The 22,000-nt window shown below is 41.9% G+C and overlaps 1 protein-coding gene across 1 annotated transcript in view; it reads right to left on the bottom strand.

Moving 5' to 3' along the window:
- The window catches only part of slx4ip (SLX4 interacting protein), a 200,314-nt gene that overhangs the window by 33,948 nt on the left and 144,366 nt on the right, over positions 1 to 22,000 (bottom strand). The window contains exons 5-6 of the mRNA XM_028821106.2: positions 14,801 to 14,878; positions 7,277 to 7,365 (exon numbers count right to left, since the gene is read on the bottom strand). Coding sequence (XP_028676939.2) covers positions 7,277 to 7,365; positions 14,801 to 14,878 — 167 coding nt within the window. The remainder of the gene's footprint in view (positions 1 to 7,276; positions 7,366 to 14,800; positions 14,879 to 22,000) is intronic.

Raw genomic sequence — 22,000 nt, 5'->3', positions numbered from 1 at the left:
TGTTTGCATACCGTGTGAATTTCATTTTGAATACCTACATTTCTTCACCCATCTAATCTTTTACTTGCTTCCATAATACATCATCAAACTGTGTAATCCTTGCGTATTCCAAGATCAACACCTTGCCAAATCTAATATGACGATCACAAATCAAAGCCCAGTACGTTTCCATGGTCTTTCAAATCTCTGCCTGATACCCCTGCATAACAAGCCCGTTTATTTACACATGTAGAAGGGCAGCAGAGAAAAATGGGGCAGGTTTACATTTACAAATATGTAATTAAACATTCTGAACAGTTGGTGAGTTACAGTAAATGTAACTTAGTGAAATGTCTTTGATGTTGGATCAAATGTGAGACAAGTTAACTTGCATTTCTTCAACAAAGTCTACTCTGCATTTAATGTTTTTATACAGTAGTAGGTTTCTGATTTTCCTTATGTTGTTACAACAGATTTAAAATTCCAACTTTAAAGGGCCTTTTCAACGTCAGCAATGCTCTTTTGAGCTAAGACAGCCAAAACACAGTTTCACATTCAGTCCGTATCTTAAATGGCTTGACACACGATAGCTGAAACTATAAGGTGTAATGCAAAAAAAGCACCTGAAAGACATTTTTGTTGTAACTGTATTGGGATAATGGAGTTTCACTTCCTACCAATTCCTACCTGCAGCACTCAAGTGTCAGGCTTGATCAGACCCTGCACACCTAATCAGTTGTCTGCTGACTGTGGGTCATTTTAGATTGCGCTTAATGCGAGTAGGAAATCAGAAGGGATGTTGCCCGTGTTTTTTGTACGCAGACTCTTCCCCTTTCCCTTTGATTACGTCACTTTATACACAGAGACAATTCCGTTTTTGTCAAGAGCTGCTTTTTCAAGTGACAAATTTCACTGAAGGCTGCAGGTTTTCATGTGTGTCTTTAAAGCAACAGTGCACTAGTCAAAAGTATATCAGGCTTTTCAGATGCATTGTGAGAAGAAAAAAAAGTAAAACAAAAACAATACAAAATAAAACATATATGGTACAAAAGTATACAGTAATCCCTCGCTATATCGTGCTTCGACTTTCGCGGCTTCACTCTATCGCAGATTTTATATGTAAGCATATTTAAATATATATCGCAGATTTGTTACTGGTTCACGGATTTCTGCGGACAATGGGTCTTTTAATTTCTGGTACATGCTTCCTCAGTTGGTTTGCCCAGTTGATTTCATACAAGGGACGCTATTGGCAGATGGCTGAGAAGCTACCCAACCAGAGCGCGCATTACGTATTAAATAAAACTCTCAAAATATATTGTGAGCACGGGGGCTGTTCGCACCCCTAGAGGATACGGCTGCTCCTCAAAAAATCACTGAAAGACTACCTTCACATTGCTGCCATCCTTACTGGGCTTACATGTGGCTGCTTTGTCAAGCGATATGCTTCCTGCACGGTGCTTCGCATACTTAAAAGATCAAACAGCACGTATTGATTTTTGATTGTTTACTTTTCTCTCTCTCTTGCTCTGACATTCTCTGCTCCTGACGGAGGGGGTGTGAGCAGGGGGGCTGTTTGCACCCCTAGACGATACGGACGCTCATCTAAAAATGCTGAAAGATTATCACATTGCTCCCTTCTGGCTTTCTCAAGCGACATGCTTCCCGCACGGTGCTTCGCATAGTTCAAAGCTTGAACGGCATGTATTGATTTTTCATTATTTGTTTTTCTCTGTCTCTCTCACTCTCTCTGACATTCTCTGCTCCTGACGGAGGGGGTGTGAGCAGAGGGGCTGTTCGCATACTGGCCTAGGGGATACGGACGCTCCTCTAAAAAATGCTGAAAGACTGCCTTCACTTTGTTCTCTTCCTTGCAGCTGCTTTATACGGCGGTGCTTTGCATACTTAAAAGCCAAACAGCCCTATTGATTTTTGTTTGCTTTTTTCTCTCTCTCTCTCTGACATTCTCTGCTCCTGACGCACACTCCTTTGAAGAGGAAGATATGTTTGCATTCTTTTAATTGTGAGACGGAACTGTCATCTCTGTCTTGTCATGGAGCACAGTTTAAACTTTTGAGAAAGAGACAAATGTTTGTTTGTAGTGTTTGAATAACGTTCCTGTCTCTCTACAACCTCCTGTGTTTCTGCGCAAATCTGTGACCCAAGCATGACAATATAAAAATAATCATATAAACATATGGTTTCTACTTCGCGGGGGGTTCTGGAACGCAACCCCCGTGATCGAGGAGGGATTACTGTATACTATACCTAGAATATTTATGATACTTTTGAATATATTCAAACTTAAACTTATATTTAATACATGTATTCAAATTTTAACTTTTTGCCTTCATGCAGCTTTGTTTGTTCTCTGTCAAAACTGAAAAAGAAAATTTCAAACAAAACTAAAGCATTACTACCTTCGCAAGACCTTTTAAGTTGCACTGTTACACCAAGTTTGGAAAGCTCTGTCCTAGCCAGTACAATCAGTGCGGTCTCAGGCTCTTGAGATATCACCCATCACCAGCTTTTTTCAAAAGTCACCCACCTCATGTCATTTCTACTAACCAGTTTGGCATACTGTATATACACTAAAAATATAGTCATCAAGCCAATACCAATAATTTTATTTGAAGTTCACTCCCCAATACATTTCAACCTTTTTGACGACCACATTTTGTGGCCATGAGCACACCAATCCTGGCATTGCTGCAACTGCTCTCCTGCACCTTTAATCATATCCTGCTAAATATTTTCACCATTGACGCCATACGTAAATTCCAAATCACATACTAGGGGTTGTTGGCCTCCCCTATGACTGGGGCACAAAAAGGTTCACCATTTTAATATGTCTTGAAAGAAGTAACTACTGTATATACAGTGTGAAGCCCAGGGGCACTCCAGCCACCCCAACCCCGACACAGACAGGCGAGACACAAATGTTGCACAGCACATGTTTTATTCACTTGAGGAAGCATGTTTCTTCACTCCCCACAAGAGCACAATATCAACAAGTAAAGCACAGTCCTTTCACCTCCAGTCCTCCTCTGTAGCTCTATTCTTCTTCCCCCCGACTCTGGCCATCGAGTAGTGGCAACTGGCCCCTTTTATAGGACACCCAGAAGGACTCCAGGTGTCCAACAACCTTCTTCTGGCAGCACTTCTGGGTGTGGCAGAAGTACTGCCAAACAGAGCCCAGTAAATGTCCAGGCTCCCCTTGGAGGTGACCATGGGCTCCAGAAGGGTTGAGCTTCCATGTTCCAAACCCATGGCCCCACTGCAAGTTAAGGGGGCTGCCCTCTACCGGTCCAGGGGACATAATGTCCTGAAAATGCTCTCTCCCTCAGTCCTTCCATTGTCTGGGCATCCTGGCCGGATAAGGACCCGGCATTCCACCAAAACAGTTAAGGCTCACACAAGAAAAGACTTCAAAATTCTACTTGAGTGACCACCAAAAGGAAAGCCCCAGACCAAATAAAATGTAAATTGGATGACTCAGGCCCTGGAGTTATTTGACAGCAGAAACAACCACATGTCCACGCACGTCTGCTTCACACCTACTCCGGCTTTTCCCCAACATCCCAAAGATGTGCATCATGGTTTAATTGGCAAGTCTGAATTATGTTTATGTGAGTTTGGATGTTTACCTGAATGTGCCCAATGATGGACTGGGTTCCCTGTCCAGTACTGTTGCCTTGCACCCTTTCTCATGTTGCACTGTTTTAAGATATTATAAATTTCCTGATCACAAGTTATAATGATTTTGTGTAACTTCAGTGTGTATAAAGATGTGAGAGAGACAGACAGAAAGACGGAATTTTATTTCTCCACAGGGGGAATTTAGCTTTTTACAGAAGCTCTTTAAATGAATAAACACATAAATAGGTAGATAAATAAATAAATAAACAAACACACACATACACATACCCACGCACACTGGTTTGAACACACAACAGAGTGACTACAAAGCAACTGAATTGGTGATCTTGTGTTAAGTCATTGTGTTTTTGAGCTCAACTGCAAAATTCTTGCTAAGAGAAAAACATGAAGTAATGCTAATCGTACTATTTTTTTTTATCTATGCATTTATAGCATCTCTCCTTTTGGACTGTCAGTAGCTACTGTACTGCCAAGTATCCTGTTCACAGTAATTATTTTATAAGCAAGGTCATGAGGAGCTCATGGCTCACACTGAAAAATGACATTGGTAATATAAAAATATTGCCTGCTGAGCACATTATTTGCATGGTGTATTCTCTTACTGACCTTTAAGATAAACTGAGATTGTTCGCAAATCATGGCTAGAAATCTCTCCAAGTGTTTTTTTCTTCAAGAACATAGGATGTGAGTAATAGTTCGAGTAAGAGGCTGGGGATGCTGCCTCTCATACAGAAAATATAGTTTCAGATTACGCTGACCCTGCCACAGATGAACACACTGAGCTTTACTAATAATTTCTACACATGCAAGAGCATTCTCCCAAGTCCTCTCTCTCTCTTTTTTTTATGGACTGGGTCAAAAGCAGTTATTTGCTTGGGATAAACACACACACACACACACACACACACACACACACACACACACACACACACACAAAACCACTTGACATGTCTGATTTCTTTCCTTAACAAACCACCAAAACAGGGTAAGCTAGTAAGATCCTTACCACAGCTCTTTTTTCTTTTGCTTATACACAAGGAAAGAAACCACATCCTGAAATGGGGAAGTCAGTGACAGCTATGGTTCCGTAAACTGGAAAATTAGCTACACAATGTGAACTTTTCACTGACGACTGTATTACTCCGAAAACCATGCATTCTCTCCCTTCATTGAAAGCCAAACAAAATTTAAAAAAAAAAAAAAAACGAATAGACAATAAAGGAGGAAAATTCTATTAACATTCTTCCTTCACAGGCCGCAAACAGCAAAGAGGGAAAAATAAGCTCTTCACACAGATATCAGCTCATGTACTGAGTATTCACAAATAATCCCCCCTCTTACTCTCTTCTCAATTATAACTGTCTCCATAAATGTCTGCGGTAGTGTTACAACAGCTATCACTTTTTAGGCAAAGTTCAATTCAGGTCACACATACAGAGGCTTGGGATTCTGTGCAGACAGCAGAGCCCATTGAAACATAACTGAAAGAAAATTCCAAAAATAAATAAATAAAACCCAACAGGGGAAAATGCAAATGCAAGAGATGGAACCGCTGAGTGAAAAGTGATGGTAGACGGTAGAATCCCATCTTCTTCAGTCATAGTGTGTGCTGAATAAATATTCTACTTAGAAACAGCAAGCGAGGTATAAAACTTAAGAATGATTTGTCTTGTAGAAGACAACAAGACATAAAGCAGCAAATTTTATAAGCCTTTCATTCATTGTTACTGTAAAAATAATAATAATAATAAAAAAGCAGCCAAATAATAATATTTAAACCCTGAAAATTCAGGTTTTAGTGAAAAGCATCAGATACACAGGCTACAAAATTTTATATAATAATATAAAAAAAAAATTCTGTTTGAATCCTGCCAACTACGCCATGTTCTTTTGTGATCTTCTCTGCTGGCTATAATTCAGTTCTGTTTTCTGAAAACCGGTACAGCACTCTTACAGATATACAAATATAAAACAATAATAGAAATACAGTGATCCCCCGCCTATCGCGGATGTTACATTCCAGACCTATCAGCGATAGGTGAAAATCCGCGATATAGAAAGACCATATAAACATTTTTTTTTTTTTTATAGTTTAAGCCTTAAAATACCCCTCCCACACGATTTAAACACATGTAAACTTATTAAAACACACTTTGCAAACACATATGATATGTGGATGTCGGGCTAAGGATATGAGTAACATCTCTCTATTATAAAAAAAATTCTTGGCCGGGAGACCAGGGAGACGAGGCGTGATCTTTTCAGAAGACAATTTGACATCCCGCGACGGACATTTTAACGTCATGCAAGACAAGAAGGACAGCTGCTGTACAGACTTTTAAATGATTGACGTGCAGAGCGACAAGCAGAACAGGCATCTTGGCAGAAGCAGCACAAAGCCAGTAGCGGATCCGTCCACTTCAGCTTAGTGTGCATTCAGCTCTCCCCCTTCACAATGGGAGTGGGAGAGATGCGAAATGGCAGGAGCGTAGCGTGCCTCTGGGGGGGTTGAGCGAAGCGATTGAGACCAGATCATGTCGGAGAGACACTTGACGACATGCAAGACTAGACATTACAACCTGAGGAAACAAAACCCGTGAGACGTTGATTTTTGCACGTCACGCCCTACTTACAAACAATTTAAAACAAGTTCAGTGACATCTAACCTAGCAATTGTTGGAATGCTTTTGGCAGACAAACTTCAGGTGCTCCCAGCTCTTAAAACAACGATAAGCAGAACATGCAGCTTGCCAGCAAATGATCCGAGCACTTCTCCTTAGCGTGCGTTCAGTCCTCACACCCCACCCCATCCCCTTCCTCCTCCTCCTTCAGAACGTTAGAGGCAGAGACGTGAAGTGGCAAAAGGACAGCTGTTGTACAGGCTTTTAAGTGATTGACGCAAAGTGCGACAAGCAGAACACACAGCTGGCAAGACAGCAGCTGAACTGACCGCATCTCTTTACCGTGCATTCAGACCCCACATTCACAATGCGAGCAGCGTTATAAGTCCCGCAAGAAAGAGATTTAACCACGCCTGGGGCAGGAAATAAAGGACAAATATTGTTTTTACAAAAGTTTTAAAGTAAAAATGAAAATAATGCATATGTAACAATTCCAATGAAAATGACAATCTCTTTAAATTGTTTATCCAGTAAACCAAACCTGGGGGTGGGCGAGCGAAGCGAGCAGGTGGCGGAGCCCTCTAATAATAATAATAATAATAAATCCGCGATGTAGCGGGGGGGCGATAGCTGAACCGTGATATAGTGGGGGATCACTGTATACTAAGCCATGAAACATTTACATACATGTTTAGCTATACAGTAACAAACTAAGAAAACCTTTTTTATACAGTTACAGCCCCTCTACAGGTAATGTTTTGATTTCTGTCCAAACAAACAAATCCCAACAAAAGATCCAATTCTTTCCAACTGATTGTCGAAGCCAACCTTTTTATATTCAATCCTGAACTATAATTTGTGTCACCTTAGACGACTTCATGCAGATTCCATACTTGATTATGATATAGATGACACGCAGCACATTCCTGGAATCATGTACTATAAAGTCAATGTCCTTGAGAAACACTGTGTCACTGCGTTATAATGACCTGAATTAATATCAAAAATGCATTTACCTCTGTCAAGTCCTCCTTTCTTGAGTTGTTACCCCATTCCTTTCCTTGACTCACACACACTACGAAGCGCTCCGGAAACACACGAAGCTCTAAAAAAAAAAAAAAATAAATAAAATAAAATAATAACACGCTAGAAACTATGTGCATGGCTTAACATTCAGGTGCATTCAAGGGCAGTGCAGGCACTGTAGCCCTCAATGGACTGAGTTCAGTAGGTAGGTTCCAGAACCTTCTCGATCCATTTCAAGGTTGTGTGAGCAAAAGGCTAAAAACAGACCTAGGCAGGACTGCTCTTACTTAAACACACACACATCTCATATTTAAATACAATGATAATTTGAAAGTGCCAATTAACATAACCTAAACAAATAAATAAAAAACGTTTGTAACGAATTCCTCCTATACTTGAGTATGTCTGACCATAGTAATTTTCATTAAATGGGACTTGCAAAGCTATTCACTTATGATAAATGTTAGAGAATAACAAAAGTGAAAGGCAACCTTTATAAGAGTGAGTGACCATTATGGATATCAGGTCAATATGGGACTGATGGTAAATAATTGGGTGACGAGATTTTCAAAGTCCCAAACCAGGACATCTGTGTAGCATGTATGACCAGACATAAAGCCAATCCTCATAATGCTTGCTTTACCTCATCATCACCTAGAGAGGGATTAGGACATAATGGGGATAAAAAAAACTTTTTCACAAATGACCACAAAGTATTGCATACAGTGACTGAAGTATCAATGCTAGTGTGCTCTACTTTAGCTTGTCTTTTGTTCCTTGTTGTGATGCTGTTTATATTAAACTCAAATTGTTACTCAAGGAGGGTTCCATCTTGGAGTTTCATGCAAGCTGTTATAAAAATACAGTGAGCAGCTCGATTGACTAACATTTGACCAAAGTGTTAGGGTCATCTATGGGTTTTGAATGGCTCTCTCAATTACAGTAATAACAGATCAAAGAGCAGGTTGCTTCATTGTTTATTAGTGGTAGAGCTTCTTGTACTGGCAACAATTCATAACCAAGTTTTTGCAGACCAGCAGTAGACAATAGCGGTGCTAATAAACTTACCATGCTTGGCATTTTCGTGGACCGGCACAAGATGTTTACAAACTGGTGCCGGTCCAAGGGAAACACTTGCTTAAAGCATTGGAAAGACTGAAAAGCTGCTGCATTGGTTTTCTGCCCTTTGCGGCCAAACTTCTGGGAAAACTTCATAAAGAACAAACAACGTGCTGACAGTAAGGTTTCCACATGCGCCCAGCTGGACATGGAGATGCCACATTGACTGTCCAACCTCCCAGCCAAAGATCTATTTTTTTCTCCACTGGTTAAGACTTTCTTTTGTAGCCAGTTATATATTTTAACGCATCAAGACAGGGGTCAATTATCTTTACCTGTGGGTCACTTTTATTTTGCATTGTTCATTTAGGTACAACATTCTTTAGCACTAGACCTCCATCGCTCCCTTGATTTTTAAACTCCATGCAATTTTATAATTATATTTTCTTACATTTACTATTTAATTGTAAGGCACTATAACTTTTCAGTGCTCAAGTGCATAAAATATGGTGCTACTCTTTTATGTGCTAATATACTTCCTTTGTCTCCAAATTCACCAATTTTCAAATCTTCAGCAAAAAGGCTTTTGAATCAAATGAGACTTTTCAGTCAACCCATTTTTTTTAATTACTGCAGAAACCTTCAGGCAGCACCATTTTGAATTGTTGGCAGTTTCACTTCTTTAAAATTGTACAACAGACTAGCCGGGCAGACATTCAGATTTGCAGGAACAGTACATTTAATTTGCATTTAAGGTCTTGAAGCAGATAGCAAGGGGCTGAGGTTTGACTTCAAAGAGAGATATCTTCAAAACTGTAAGGATTTTTCAATGTAAAACTCACTTAGTTAAAATCCTGAAAAATGGCAGGATCGTACATCTAGGGCAGTAGGTATCCACGAAAAAAGGACATTTTGATAGATATACAGTTAGGTCCATAAATATTTGGACAGAGACAACTTTTTTCTAATTTTGGTTCTGTACATTACCACAATGAATTTTAAATGAAACAACTCAGATGCAGTTGAAGTGCAGACTTTCAGCTTTAATTCAGTGGGGTGAACAAAACGATTGCATAAAAATGTGAGGCAACTAAAGCATTTTTTTTTAACATAATCCCTTCATTTCAGGAGCTCAAAAGTAATTGGACAAATTAAATAACTGGAAATAAAATGTTCATTTCTAATACTTGGTTGAAAACCCTTTGCTGGCAATGACAGCCTGAAGTCTTGAACTCATGGACATCACCAGATGCTGGGTTTCCTCCTTTTAATGCTCTGCCAGGCCTTTACTGCAGCGGCTTTCAGTTACTGTTTGTTTGTGGGCCTTTGTGTCTGAAGTTTAGTCTTCAACAAGTGAAATGCATGCTCAATTGGGTTAGGATCAGGTGACTGACTTGGCCATTCAAGAATTTTCCACTTCTTTGCTTTAATAAACTCCTGGGTTGCTTTGGCTGTATGTTTTGGGTCATTGTCCATTTGTATCATGAAACGCCGCCCAATCAATTTGACTGCATTTAGCTGGATTTGAGCAGACAGTATGTCTCTGAACACCTCAGAATTCATTCGGCTGCTTCTGTCCTGTGTCACATCATCAATAAACACTAGTGTCCCAGTGCCATTGGCAGCCATGCACGGCCAAGCCATCACACTGCCTCCACCATGTTTTACAGATGATGTGGTATGCTTTGGATAATGAGCTGTTCCACGCCTTCTCCATACTTTTTTCTTGCCATCATTCTGGTAGAGGTTGATCTTGGTTTCATCTGTCCAAAGAATGTTTTTCCAGAACTGTGCTGGCTTTTTTAGATGTTCTTTAGCAAAGTCCAATCTAGCCTTTCTATTCTTGAGGCTTATGACTGGCTTGCACCTTGGAGTGCACCCTCTGTATGTACTTTCATGCAGTCTTCTCTTTATGGCAGACTTGGATACCGATATGCCTACCCCCTGGAGAGTGTTGTTCACTTGGTTGGCTATTGTAAAGGGGTTTCTCTTCACTATGGAAATGATTCTGCGATCATCCACCACTGTTGTCTTCCGTGGACGTCCAGGTCTTTTTGCATTGCTGACTTCACCAGTGCTTGCTTTCTTTCTCAGGATGTACCAAACTGTAGATTTTGCCACTCGTAATATTGTAGCAATTTCTCAGATGGGTTTTTTCTGTTTTCGCAGCTTAAGGATGGCTTCTTTCACCTGAATGGAGAGCTCCTTTGACCGCATGTTGTCTGTTCACAGCAAAATCTTCCACATGTAAGCACCACAGCTCAAATCAACTCCGGGCCTTTTATCTGCTTAATTGATAATGACATAACGATGGACTTGCCCACACCTGCCCATGAAATAGCCTTTGAGTCAACTGTCCAATTACTTTTGAGCCCCTGAAATGAAGGGATTGTGTTCAAAAAATGCTTTAGTTGCCTCACATTTTTATGCAATCGTTTTGTTCTCCCCACTGAATTAAAGCTGAAAGTCGGCACTTCAACTGCATCTGAGTTGTTTCATTTAAAATTCATTGTGGTAATGTACAGAACCAAAATTAAAAAAAAGTTGTCTCTGTCCAAATATTTATGGACCTAACTGTATATATCAATATTTAGGGGTAACCCCCACAACAAAAAAACTAAACATACCCAAATCTCAAAAAACACTTTGGCTGATTCAATTGAAAGCTGATGACATTATATAAAACAAAATTAGCCAAGCAAAATTCATCCCCTGTCCCCTTTTTTATTGGTCGATTTTTGGCAGTAATAATGCTGTAGCAAGTGGGCTACTCTTAGTCACCACGTTCCCTTTTCTGTCTTGGTGCAGAGAAATGGGGCTTGCAGTTCATACAAATGAATGCCTCCAGCACAACAATGCCACTAACCAGGCTTAGGCTGTAGTCACGCAGAGAAATGGGGCTGCCATTTTATGCAAATAAAGGCCACTGCCAGAAGTGAAGCTGAAGGAAGAAAGTCCGGCAAAGCTCAAAGAAGAAATGCTCAGCAAATTGTATCCTTGGGTACATGCAGTGAAACCTATTACATCGGCTCCATCTTATCTCATTGTGATGCGGTATAAAATACATACAAATTCAAAGTGGTGGGATTGTCACCCATAGATTGTTGAGTACGCTTATATACATGTACTCTAAACAACAGAGTGGGGGACAATAGGCCCTTGGTGGTGAAATGCATGCAGTATTGTGGAGAAACAGGGTGTTCCCTTGTAGGTCAGATCGCAATGTGCCAGCTGGCAAGGCAGAAGTAAGGAAGTGCTGGTGCAGCATATCAGCCCACTTCAAGCCTGGGTATAACACATGGCATGCCTTGGTAAGTTTAAATGTTGCACAGCTCAGTAAAGAAGTCCACCACAGACAGAACATAGAGGAGCTGGATACTATGAATAATTCAAAATATTTCATTTGTTTTATGCGCAATGCTTAAAACATTAATTCATTCCATGGGCCATGAAAATGTGCAGCCTGTAAGCATCATTATTGCATGGAATAAATTAAAAGTAAACCACGATTCAGCGTATACTGCTGTTGATCTAAACCCTCCAAAACTTTGCAACGGTGCAAAATTACAATTCAAAGCGTTACAGTCAAATCTCATTGAAATTACCATTTTTACACGATCTGCTACAGGGTAAAGTTATATTTACTGTATACCTAAAATTCACATTATTTATACTGATTATCTGTTTCAAATCAAAATAATACAATTTCCTATAAGACTGTTTTTTCTAATGACTATCAACAAAAGCAATTACACCTTGCCTGATGAAGGGGTCTTAGCTGCCTCGAAAGCTTGCATTTGTAATCTATTTAGTTAGCCAATAAAAGGTGTCATTTCACCCTACTTTTTCCTGTATCAATCTATGGCTAACATGGTGCAACACTCTACTGCTATCAACAAAAGCCAAAGTCAGACAGAAGAAACAGCACAAATGTTTTACTGATGGGCAATTGTATGTAGCATATTCAAGAGTAAGGAGCATCAGTGAATGAATAATATTAGCCCCCAGTTTAATAAAATTTTTTTTAAAAGTATACAGAAATGTACTTGCTTAGTTACAGTACTTCTGATACATCTGATTCACAGGTATCACTATAACCAAAGCCTGTTCACTTAGGAAATGTAACACAGGTAGTGCTTAATAAGTCCTGAATGGGGCACAGTATTGTAAATTCAAATTGACAGGACTCCTCATCATTCAGAATTTTTCAAGCAACCACTAGTGGACACCATTTTACAATTTGAACTAGAAGGTGGTAACATCTGCTGAGCTGTTTCATCCAAAATATAGTTAACGTTTGGATGCTGCCATCTGAATGCTTTTGAAGAGGCAGAATTTGTGATCTGTTTAGGCGTTTTAGTAAACATATACACTTAACTTTCTGGATGAGTCAGTAGTGCAAATTCTTCAAAATTACTGGGATTGCTTTCCTACCCCCTAAGTTTTAGCAAGTATTGTAAAGAAGGGGCTGGCAGCACTGCCCCAAACACCTTTTTAACTGACCATCATTCTCTTTAATTTTCACAGCAGATATACATTCTCAGTGACAGGAAACTCAAGTTTTGTAAGCAACTGGAATGATTCTATTTAAGGTCTTTTTTAGGATCAAGCAGAGCTGTAGCATACTTGCACTGATGGAGCAGCCTGGATTTTACTGGGTTTTTTTTTCCCAGAATAGGACAGAACAGCTTTTTGAGGAGCTAATATTATCAATTTGATAATATTTCTTGGACAAACCTAGTTGCGCCTAGACCATGGGTGTCCAAACCAATTCCTGGAAGGCTGAAGTGGTTGCAAGTGTTTATTCCAAGCACCAATTATTAATGCTAATGGCACAAACTATGTTGCCCTGATTTTAATTGTGTCATTTCTTCTTCAAAGATCAGCCAAACAATAATGAGATGCAAAATTAACCAAAAAATGACCAGCTACCCTTAGCTCAAATGTGCCTTTCATATAACATCTGTCTCAATAAAATATCTGAAAAGAAAAAAAAATGCAGGTCGCAGAAATACTGATCTGCTCTGGTCTAGAAAATATTTGGATTATGATCTCAGACAAAAGAAAATGAAAATAACTGGTGAGGCAGAATGAGAACACTATCAAACCATCAAATTAAACAATGTACTCTATTAATAGCAAAATAGGAGATTGGTTGGAGTTAAAATGATGGTCCTCCGGGACTGGTTGATACCCCTGTGCTAGCTGGTCATCTTTTGGCTCATTTAGTAGATCTTTACTGTTTGGCTGCTTGATAAGAAAAAAAAAATTGGCAAGTCAATCTTAATTAAGCTATATGCATTATGGTAAATAAGCAGCAGTAACTGTTTACTAATTAAGAAAGTGGCCTAAACAAAAACATGCAGCTAATACAGCTTTCCAGGATATTTTTTGGATACACTTGGTCTTCACCAAGGACAAAGATTTCAATACCAAAATCAGGGAAGTATGAATATGGAATTGTTTCTTTTAGAGCAGTGGTTCCAAAACTTGGTCCTGGGGACCCACTGTGGCTGCAGGTTTTTGTTCCAACCAACTTCCATTTTTCATTGGACTCTTAGCCTAATTGAGCGAGTCATTATTTCCCTGTTTCTGTGTTTTGGAGTCAATGAAGAAATTACAAACTAAGTCTGGTAGATTTTTATTAAAATGTAATAAAGTAGTTATATTAGGAACATGTCGTTTTTTAAATTGTTAACTAATATTTTCAACCTAATTCTCATTGTGCTTTTCCAGGTGTTCTAGTTATTTAATTGATTATTTACTAATTAGCAGGTCTGACACTGAAGTCGCTGCAGTTTTCATCATCCTGGGTGTCTGCTATGCTGGTTGTTAATTGTCACTATTAGGGTTAAATGAAGGGAGCAAACTACGCAGGAAAAGGGGAAAATAATTAGAAAACAAGAAAAGAGAGTTAAGCATTTATAGCTTTAGAAATAAACAGAAATATTTCTAAATGTCTTATAAATGTAAAAGCCATACAGTTATGTTTTTCTGAATGCAGAATAACAGAAGAGTAAAAAAGACCAGCTAATTGAATGAGATCAGTTGTTATCGATTATTATCACTGATTGTGAATCTGGTTGGAACAAAAACCTGCAGCCATAGAGGTTCCCAAGGACTGAGTTTGGAAACCACTGTTTTAGAGGAACATATCACCCAAAAATAATCAGTTTTGTTTCTGTTATTTATACAGCCTTGTTTGTAGTCATGAACAAGAAAAGCTCTAGCTTTTGAATTGAAGCCACACAAATTCATTGGTCAAGAGTCCTGCCCTGTTTTAGCTTGTTCATTGGTTGCCATGATGCTTTACATAATATGAACATTGCAGAGTGTAGTCTGAGAGAGGTTTACAATTAGAGATTACAAGTTTAAGATACAAGAGTCTTGTGATAGCATCCCGTGCACAAAAAAGGTCAAAGAAAGCCAGTGACTGTCTCATGTCATGTACTCACCTCTAAGTCTTTCCTTCACAATGCATCTGAGGCTGACGTGACGCTTCATAAAGTAGGCAGCAAGGCGAAATCGATCTCCTGTGAAAGCAGCAAGAAACAAACATTAGGGAATTGTTAAGGCAAATCAGGACAAATTCTACAGACAACCTTTTATTTAGAACTGACATGCACCACCGCCGGCCTGAGCATTTATTCTTGTTAGCTGCCATGCATGAGGCTGTCAAATCTCATAGCCTACAGCATGCTGTAACACCAATGTCTACTGTTAAAGAAATCAGTGTTGTGCCGGTGACTTACATAACTCAAAAAGGCCCATCTAGCCATGCTCCCCCACCATCCCTTGAGCAAAAAAAAAACATCTGTTTGTCACTTTTGTTCATAAATATAGTTCATTGTTTAACACTTACCGATGCCAATCTGTTGCAAATAAGGGAATCAATGCAGAACAGATTCTTACCTGTTTACATGACTTCAATGTTGGAGATTTTAGCTACACATCTGATATCAACAAGTATAAAGATGTTGCTTATTACTGAATGCACTTAATTAATGATTATTTTCATTTCACGCAAATATCACACTTTTCCCACACCCTCTATAAGCACTTTAGGCATTAAAAAATGACTTAAGTAAACACTTCCATTAAACTGGTCCAAGACCACTTAAAAGGTCTGGTGTTCAATTTGTAACATCACCACACCCAATTTTAGGAGTGAAGTTCAGAGAGAAGTTCCGTTTTAATCACAACTTTGTTCATTGCAATGCAATGCCTTCCACCATATGAATTCTGAACATCAGCAAAACAATCACCACTGAGATAATTCAATTTCTTTGATAAGGCAAAAAAACAAAACAAAAACAAACTTTATTTAGAATGACTGATTTAATGACACAGGGATGCAAGATTGACCTATCAAGTCCTTAATTTATTATCATCTCTTTTACAGAGTTGATAAATTGGTGTTTGCATTGCTCTGTTGAAGCATGGCGTGATGCCAAATGTAAATTCTGGCCACGTTATAACGTGATGCCACCAACCTGAACCACTGCTAACATTTGCACATAGGGGTCTTTAGGGTTACAGACAGGAAGGTTGGAATCCAAACATCTAAGGTCTCACAGGATTTTTCAGAATCCTGGAGATTTTGAATTTCTAGCTGCGTATGTCAGAAGTGGAAGTGTTAAATCTATCTATCTAAAATGATTTTGTGCAGTGGAACCAGCTATGGACTCTCAGAGTAGTTGCATTTATTGTGGTATGTCATCTGATAACCAAGGAGATGGAAATGCAAGAATCTGGTCTAAAGCTAATTGCGATGCTACTTCTATGCCTAATGGCAATGTGCAGCTGTGCTTATCAGCACTTTACAACAAGTGATATATGTGTGATCCAAGTGATGGAGGCTTGGGTTTCTGTGGTCAACATGGTGCAAGATTGCTCCAGTTTACCAAGAACCTTTTCTCAAGTAAACACCATATTGGGAGGGCCTTGGCCAGGACACCTCTACGCTGGAAGGTCTGGGGGAGAGGGAGCATATTCAGACCATTACCTCCCCTGGAGTGCTAGAGGACAGTCCCCCTGGCGTGCAGCACTGCTACGGGTTTGGAACATGTAAGCTCAACCCTGCTGGGGCAGATGTCTGGAGAACTGCTGAGCCCTTGTTTGAAGCACTGCTGCCACACCCAGAAGTGCTGCCGAAGTATGTCAATAAGCACCTGGAGCACCTCCGGGTGCCTTATAAAAGGAGCCAGCGACCACTACTCCAAGAGCCAGAGTCGGGAGGATGTGGACAAAGCTTGCTGAAGGTGGAGTAGAGGTAAGAGAAAACAGTGTTTGGAGCTTTATACTGTTTTGCTGCTGGGGAGCAAGGTAAAAGTGTTTCCCCAGCTCTGAAAAAAACATGTGTTGTGTCCTGGACTTGTGTTTCTGTCTGTCTGTGTGGGATTGGGGCGGCTGGTGTGCACCTAGGTGGTCCACAACAGGTACAGCACCATTTCCTTATTTTTATAAATTCAATCACCAACACATTCCTGAGGGGCAGAGACTGAATTAATAGCCTTGTGTTTAACAGTTCATTATTTTAGGTAAAATGTCACCACTGTGCCATAAAAAGACCACTTCTTGAAGAGAATGGTGGCAGCTGACCAAAAAAGGTGAATGCTTCATGACAATTTCTTGATAACCTGCTGGACATGTGTATACTGCAAATTACCCAACAACTGAGTTTTAATACTATTAAAATAAACACAAAAAGCCCAGCTTGTTCATCTGGATGTGTTTTTTTTTTTTTTACTGGAGACTGACGACCAGAAAACTGCTTCCTGCCTTTAGAGAAGCCGAAGTAATTAAGGAGTCCAGCCTGGAGATACTAGGCATATATTCATTACAGTCTGGATGGTGACCTCCTACACCCCCACACAAAAATATTGAGTCCAGAGACCAGTCGGCATTTAAAACTAAACCATTTCCTTTCAGAAGAAAAGCCCTGTGCTCCTTTCTGCAATTGAAAGAAGCAGTTAAACATTCATTTTTTTTGTTCATCTTTCAGGTTCAGCACACAGCACAAGCGTGGGAAAAATCTGCCCAACACATAAGCTAGGTCAATGATGGAAAGTTGTCGCCTCACTATAACGGCATGTAAACCCAAACACACGTTTATTAAAAATAGACAATGTGTCTAATTTTCATTGCAGGCTAACTGCATCTTTACAAGAGATTGAATCCATCACCACAGTATCAGGAAATGTGAGAAAACCAAACATGCAGAAAAAGCAAAACATTTAGAAAAATGTTCAAATCTTTCTCAGGTAATGGAGTGAGAAAACACAGATGTTGAGTGGTCTCAGGAAGCCATCCGTAAATATACTGCTCAAAAAAATGAAAGGAACACTTTTTATTCAGAGTATAGCATTGAGGAGCAACAATGAGACAACCCCTAAAACAGGAATGGTCAGTGGCCTCCACCTGTACATTTTTCCATCCTCATTTTTTTTGACTGTTTTTTCACTAGTTTTGCATTTGGTTACAGTCAGTGTCACTACTGGTAGCATGAGGCGATACCTGGACCCTACAGAGGTTGTACAGGTAGTCTAACTTCTCCAGGATGGCACATCAGTACTTGCCATTGCCAGAAGGTTTGCTGTGTCTCCTAGCACAGTCTCAAAGACATAGAGGAGATTCCAGGACACAGGCAGTTACTCTAGGAGAGATGGACAGGGTGGTAGAAGGTCCTTAACCCATCAGCAGGACCGGTATCTGGTCCTTTGGGCAAGGAGGAACAGGATGAGCACTACCAAAACCCTACAAAATGACCTCCAGCAGGCCACTGGTGTAAATGTCTCTGACCAAACAATCAGAAACAGATTTCATGAGGATGGCCTGAGGGCCGACATCCACTGGTGGGCTCTGTGCTCACTGCACGGCACAGTGCAGCTTGATTGGCATGTGCCATAGAATACCAGAATTGGCAGGTCCACCACTGGTGCCCTGTGCTTTTCACAGATGAGAGCAGGTTTACCCTGAGCATATGTGACAGATGTGAAAGGGTCTGGAGAAGCCGTGGAGAACGTTATGCTGCCTGTAACATCGTTCAGCTGCCTGACCGGTTTGGTGATGGGTCAGTGATAGTCTGGGGAGGCATATCCATGGATGGACGCACAGACCTCTACAGGTTAGACCAGGGGTGGGCAGATTCAGTCCTGGAGGGCCGCAGTGGTTGCAGGTTTTTGTTCCAACCCAGTTGCTTAATTAAAAACCAATCCTTGTCAATTATTTAATTGCATGGCTTGCTAGTGCTTTAACTCTGCCATGTCAGGTCATTCTCATATCCTAGATTTTTTTTCCTTTCTAAGGATATCATCCAAATGATTTGAAGTCTAGTTCTCAGTGCTTCACTTTTTTCTCTTCACTTTCCTTCCAAGTATTTAATTAAACCAAATAGTGTGTGATAAATACACACAGGTGTAAATGAAAACAAGCTAAATGGAGAAATGCTGGTCTCTTTTGTCATTTGCATGGTATTGCTAATTAGGAGCAATTAAAAACCAAGAATACAGCTGTTTAAGACTAAAATAAGCAATAAGGGTTCAAAATCTTAACGAGCGAGACAACTAAAGTGAATCTGAAGTGTTACTTGAGCAATAAGGGTTTCTTATTAAGCAATTGGGTTGGAGCAAAAACCTGCAGCCACTGCGGCCCTCCAGGACTGAATCTGCCCACCCGAGTTAGACAACGGCACCTTGACTGCCATTAGGTATCGGGATTTAATCCTTGGACCTATTGTCAGACCCTATGCTGATGCAGTGGGTCCTGGGTTCCTCCAGATGCACGACAATGTCCGGCCTCATATGGCGAAAGTATGCAGGCAATTTCCTGGAGGATGAAGGAATGGATACCATTGACTGACCTCAATCCAACAGAACACCTCTGGGACATTATGTTTCTGTCCATCCGACGCAGCCAGGTTGCACCTCAGACTGTCCAGGAGCTCAGTGATGCCCTGGTCTAGATCTGGGAGGAGATCCCCCGGGACACCATCCGTTGTCTCATTAGGAGCATGCCCTTCCCCCCGACATTGTCAGGCATGCATACAAGCATGTCAGTGCCATACAAACTACTGAGTATGATTTGTTGTTGCTGAAATGAAATATCGGTAAAATGGACTAGCCTGCCGCATTATTTTTTCACTTTGATTTTTGGGGTGTCTTTGAATTCAGCCCTCTGTAGGTTGATAATATTCATCAAATGATGCGGCATCATTTCGTTCCTAACACATTACCTAGTCCATATCGGTGTAGATTTTTATTTTCCCCATTGGGATCTGATGTGTTTTCAAAGTATTCCTTTTATTTTTGAGCAGTTTATTTTTACTTTTCTGGTAATAATAAGACGCTTTTTAAAATAACACGGTAATGGTAAGTATTGTTGGTTAAGCCCCAGAGAGTGAATAGCACAAATGCTGACCAGCATCCATCCATCCATCCATTGTCTCCCGCTTATCCGAGGTCGGGTCGCGGGGGCAGCAGCTTGAGCAGAGATGCCCAGACTTCCCTCTCCCCGGCCACTTCTTCTAGCTCTTCCGGGAGAATCCCAAGGCGTTCCCAGGCCAGTCGAGAGACATAGTCCCTCCAGCGTGTCCTGGGTCTTCCCCGGGGCCTCCTCCCGGTTAGACGTGCCCGGAACACCTCACCAGGGAGGCGTCCAGGAGGCATCCTGATCAGATGCCCGAGCCACCTCATCTGACTCCTCTCGATGCGGAGGAGCAGCGGCTCTACTCTGAGCCCCTCCCGGATGACTGAGCTTCTCACCCTATCTTTAAGGGAAAGCCCAGACACCCTGGGCTGAAACTCATTTCAGCCGCTTGTATTCGCGATCTCGTTCTTTCAGTCACTACCCATAGCTCATGACCATAGGTGAGGGTAGGAACATAGATCGACTGGTAAATTGAGAGCTTTGCCTTGCGGCTCAGCTCCTTTTTCACCACGACAGACCGATGCAACGCCCGCATTACTGCGGATGCCGCACCGATCCGCCCGTCGATCTCACGCTCCATTCTTCCCTCACTCGTGAACAAGACCCCGAGATACTTGAACTCCTCCACTTGGGGCAGGATCTCGCTACCAACCCTGAGAGGGCACTCCACCCTTTTCCGGTTGAGGACCATGGTCTCGGATTTGGAGGTGCTGATTCTCATCCCAGCCGCTTCACACTCGGCTGCGAACCGATCCAGAGAGAGCTGAAGATCACGGCCTGATGAAGCAAACAGGACAACATCATCTGCAAAAAGCAGTGACCCAATCCTGAGCCCACCAAACCGGACCCCCTCAACACCCTGGCTGCGCCTAGAAATTCTGTCCATAAAAGTTATGAACAGAATCGGTGACAAAGGGCAGCCCTGGCGGAGTCCAACTCTCACTGGAAACGGGTTCGACTTACTGCCGGCAATGCGGACCAAGCTCTGGCACTGATCGTACAGGGACTGAACAGCCCTTATCAGGGGGCCGGTACCCCATACTCTCGGAGTACCCCCCACAGGATTCCCCGAGGGACACGGTCGAATGCCTTTTCCAAGTCCACAAAACACATGTAGACTGGTTGGGCAAATTCCCATGCACCCTCCAGGACCCTGCTAAGGGTATAGAGCTGGTCCACTGTTCCGCGACCAGGACGAAAACCACACTGTTCCTCCTGAATCCGAGGCTCGACTATCCGACGGACCCTCCTCTCCAGGACCCCTGAATAGACTTTTCCAGGGAGGCTGAGGAGTGTGATCCCTCTGTAGTTGGAACACACCCTCCGATCCCCCTTCTTAAAGAGGGGGACCACCACCCCGGTCTGCCAATCCAGAGGCACTGTCCCTGATGTCCATGCGATGTTGCAGAGGCGTGTCAGCCAAGACAGTCCTACAACATCCAGAGCCTTGAGGAACTCCGGGCGTATCTCATCCACCCCCGGGGCCCTGCCACCAAGGAGTTTTTTGACCACCTCGGTGACCTCAGTCCCAGAAATGGGGGAGCCCACCTCTGAGTCCCCAGGCTCTGCTTCCTCATTGGAAGGCATGTTAATGGGATTGAGGAGGTCTTCGAAGTATTCCCCCCACTGACCCACAACGTCCCGAGTCGAGGTCAGCAGCGCAACATCCCCACCATATACAGTGTTGACACTGCACTGCTTCCCCTTCCTGAGACGCCGGATGGTGGACCAGAATCTCCGCGAAGCCGTCCGAAAGTCATTCTCCATGGCCTCCCCAAACTCCTCCCACGCCCGAGTTTTTGCCTCAGCAACCACCAAAGCAGCATTCCGCTTGGCCTGCCGGTACCTATCAGCTGCCTCCGGGGTCCCACAGGACAAAAGGGTCCTGTAGGACTCCTTCTTCAGCTTGACGGCATCCTTCACCGGCGGTATCCACCAGCGGGTTCGGGGATTGCCGCCACGACAGGCACCGACCACCTTACGGCCACAGCTCCGGTCAGCTGCCTCAACAATAGAGGCACGGAACATGGCCCATTCGGACTCAATGTCCCCCACCTCCCTCGGGATGTGGTCGAAGTTCTGCCGGAGGTGGGAGTTGAAGCTACTTCTGACAGGGGGCTCTGCCAGACGTTCCCAGCAGACCCTCACAACACGTTTGGGCCTACCACGCCTGACCGGCATCCTCCCCCACCATCGAAGCCAACTCACCACCAGGTGGTGATCAGTTG

Source organism: Erpetoichthys calabaricus, chromosome 15 (assembly GCF_900747795.2).
Source record: "Erpetoichthys calabaricus chromosome 15, fErpCal1.3, whole genome shotgun sequence".
NCBI classification, from domain to species: domain Eukaryota; kingdom Metazoa; phylum Chordata; class Cladistia; order Polypteriformes; family Polypteridae; genus Erpetoichthys; species Erpetoichthys calabaricus.
This window is presented reverse-complemented; position numbering and strand designations above follow the sequence as displayed.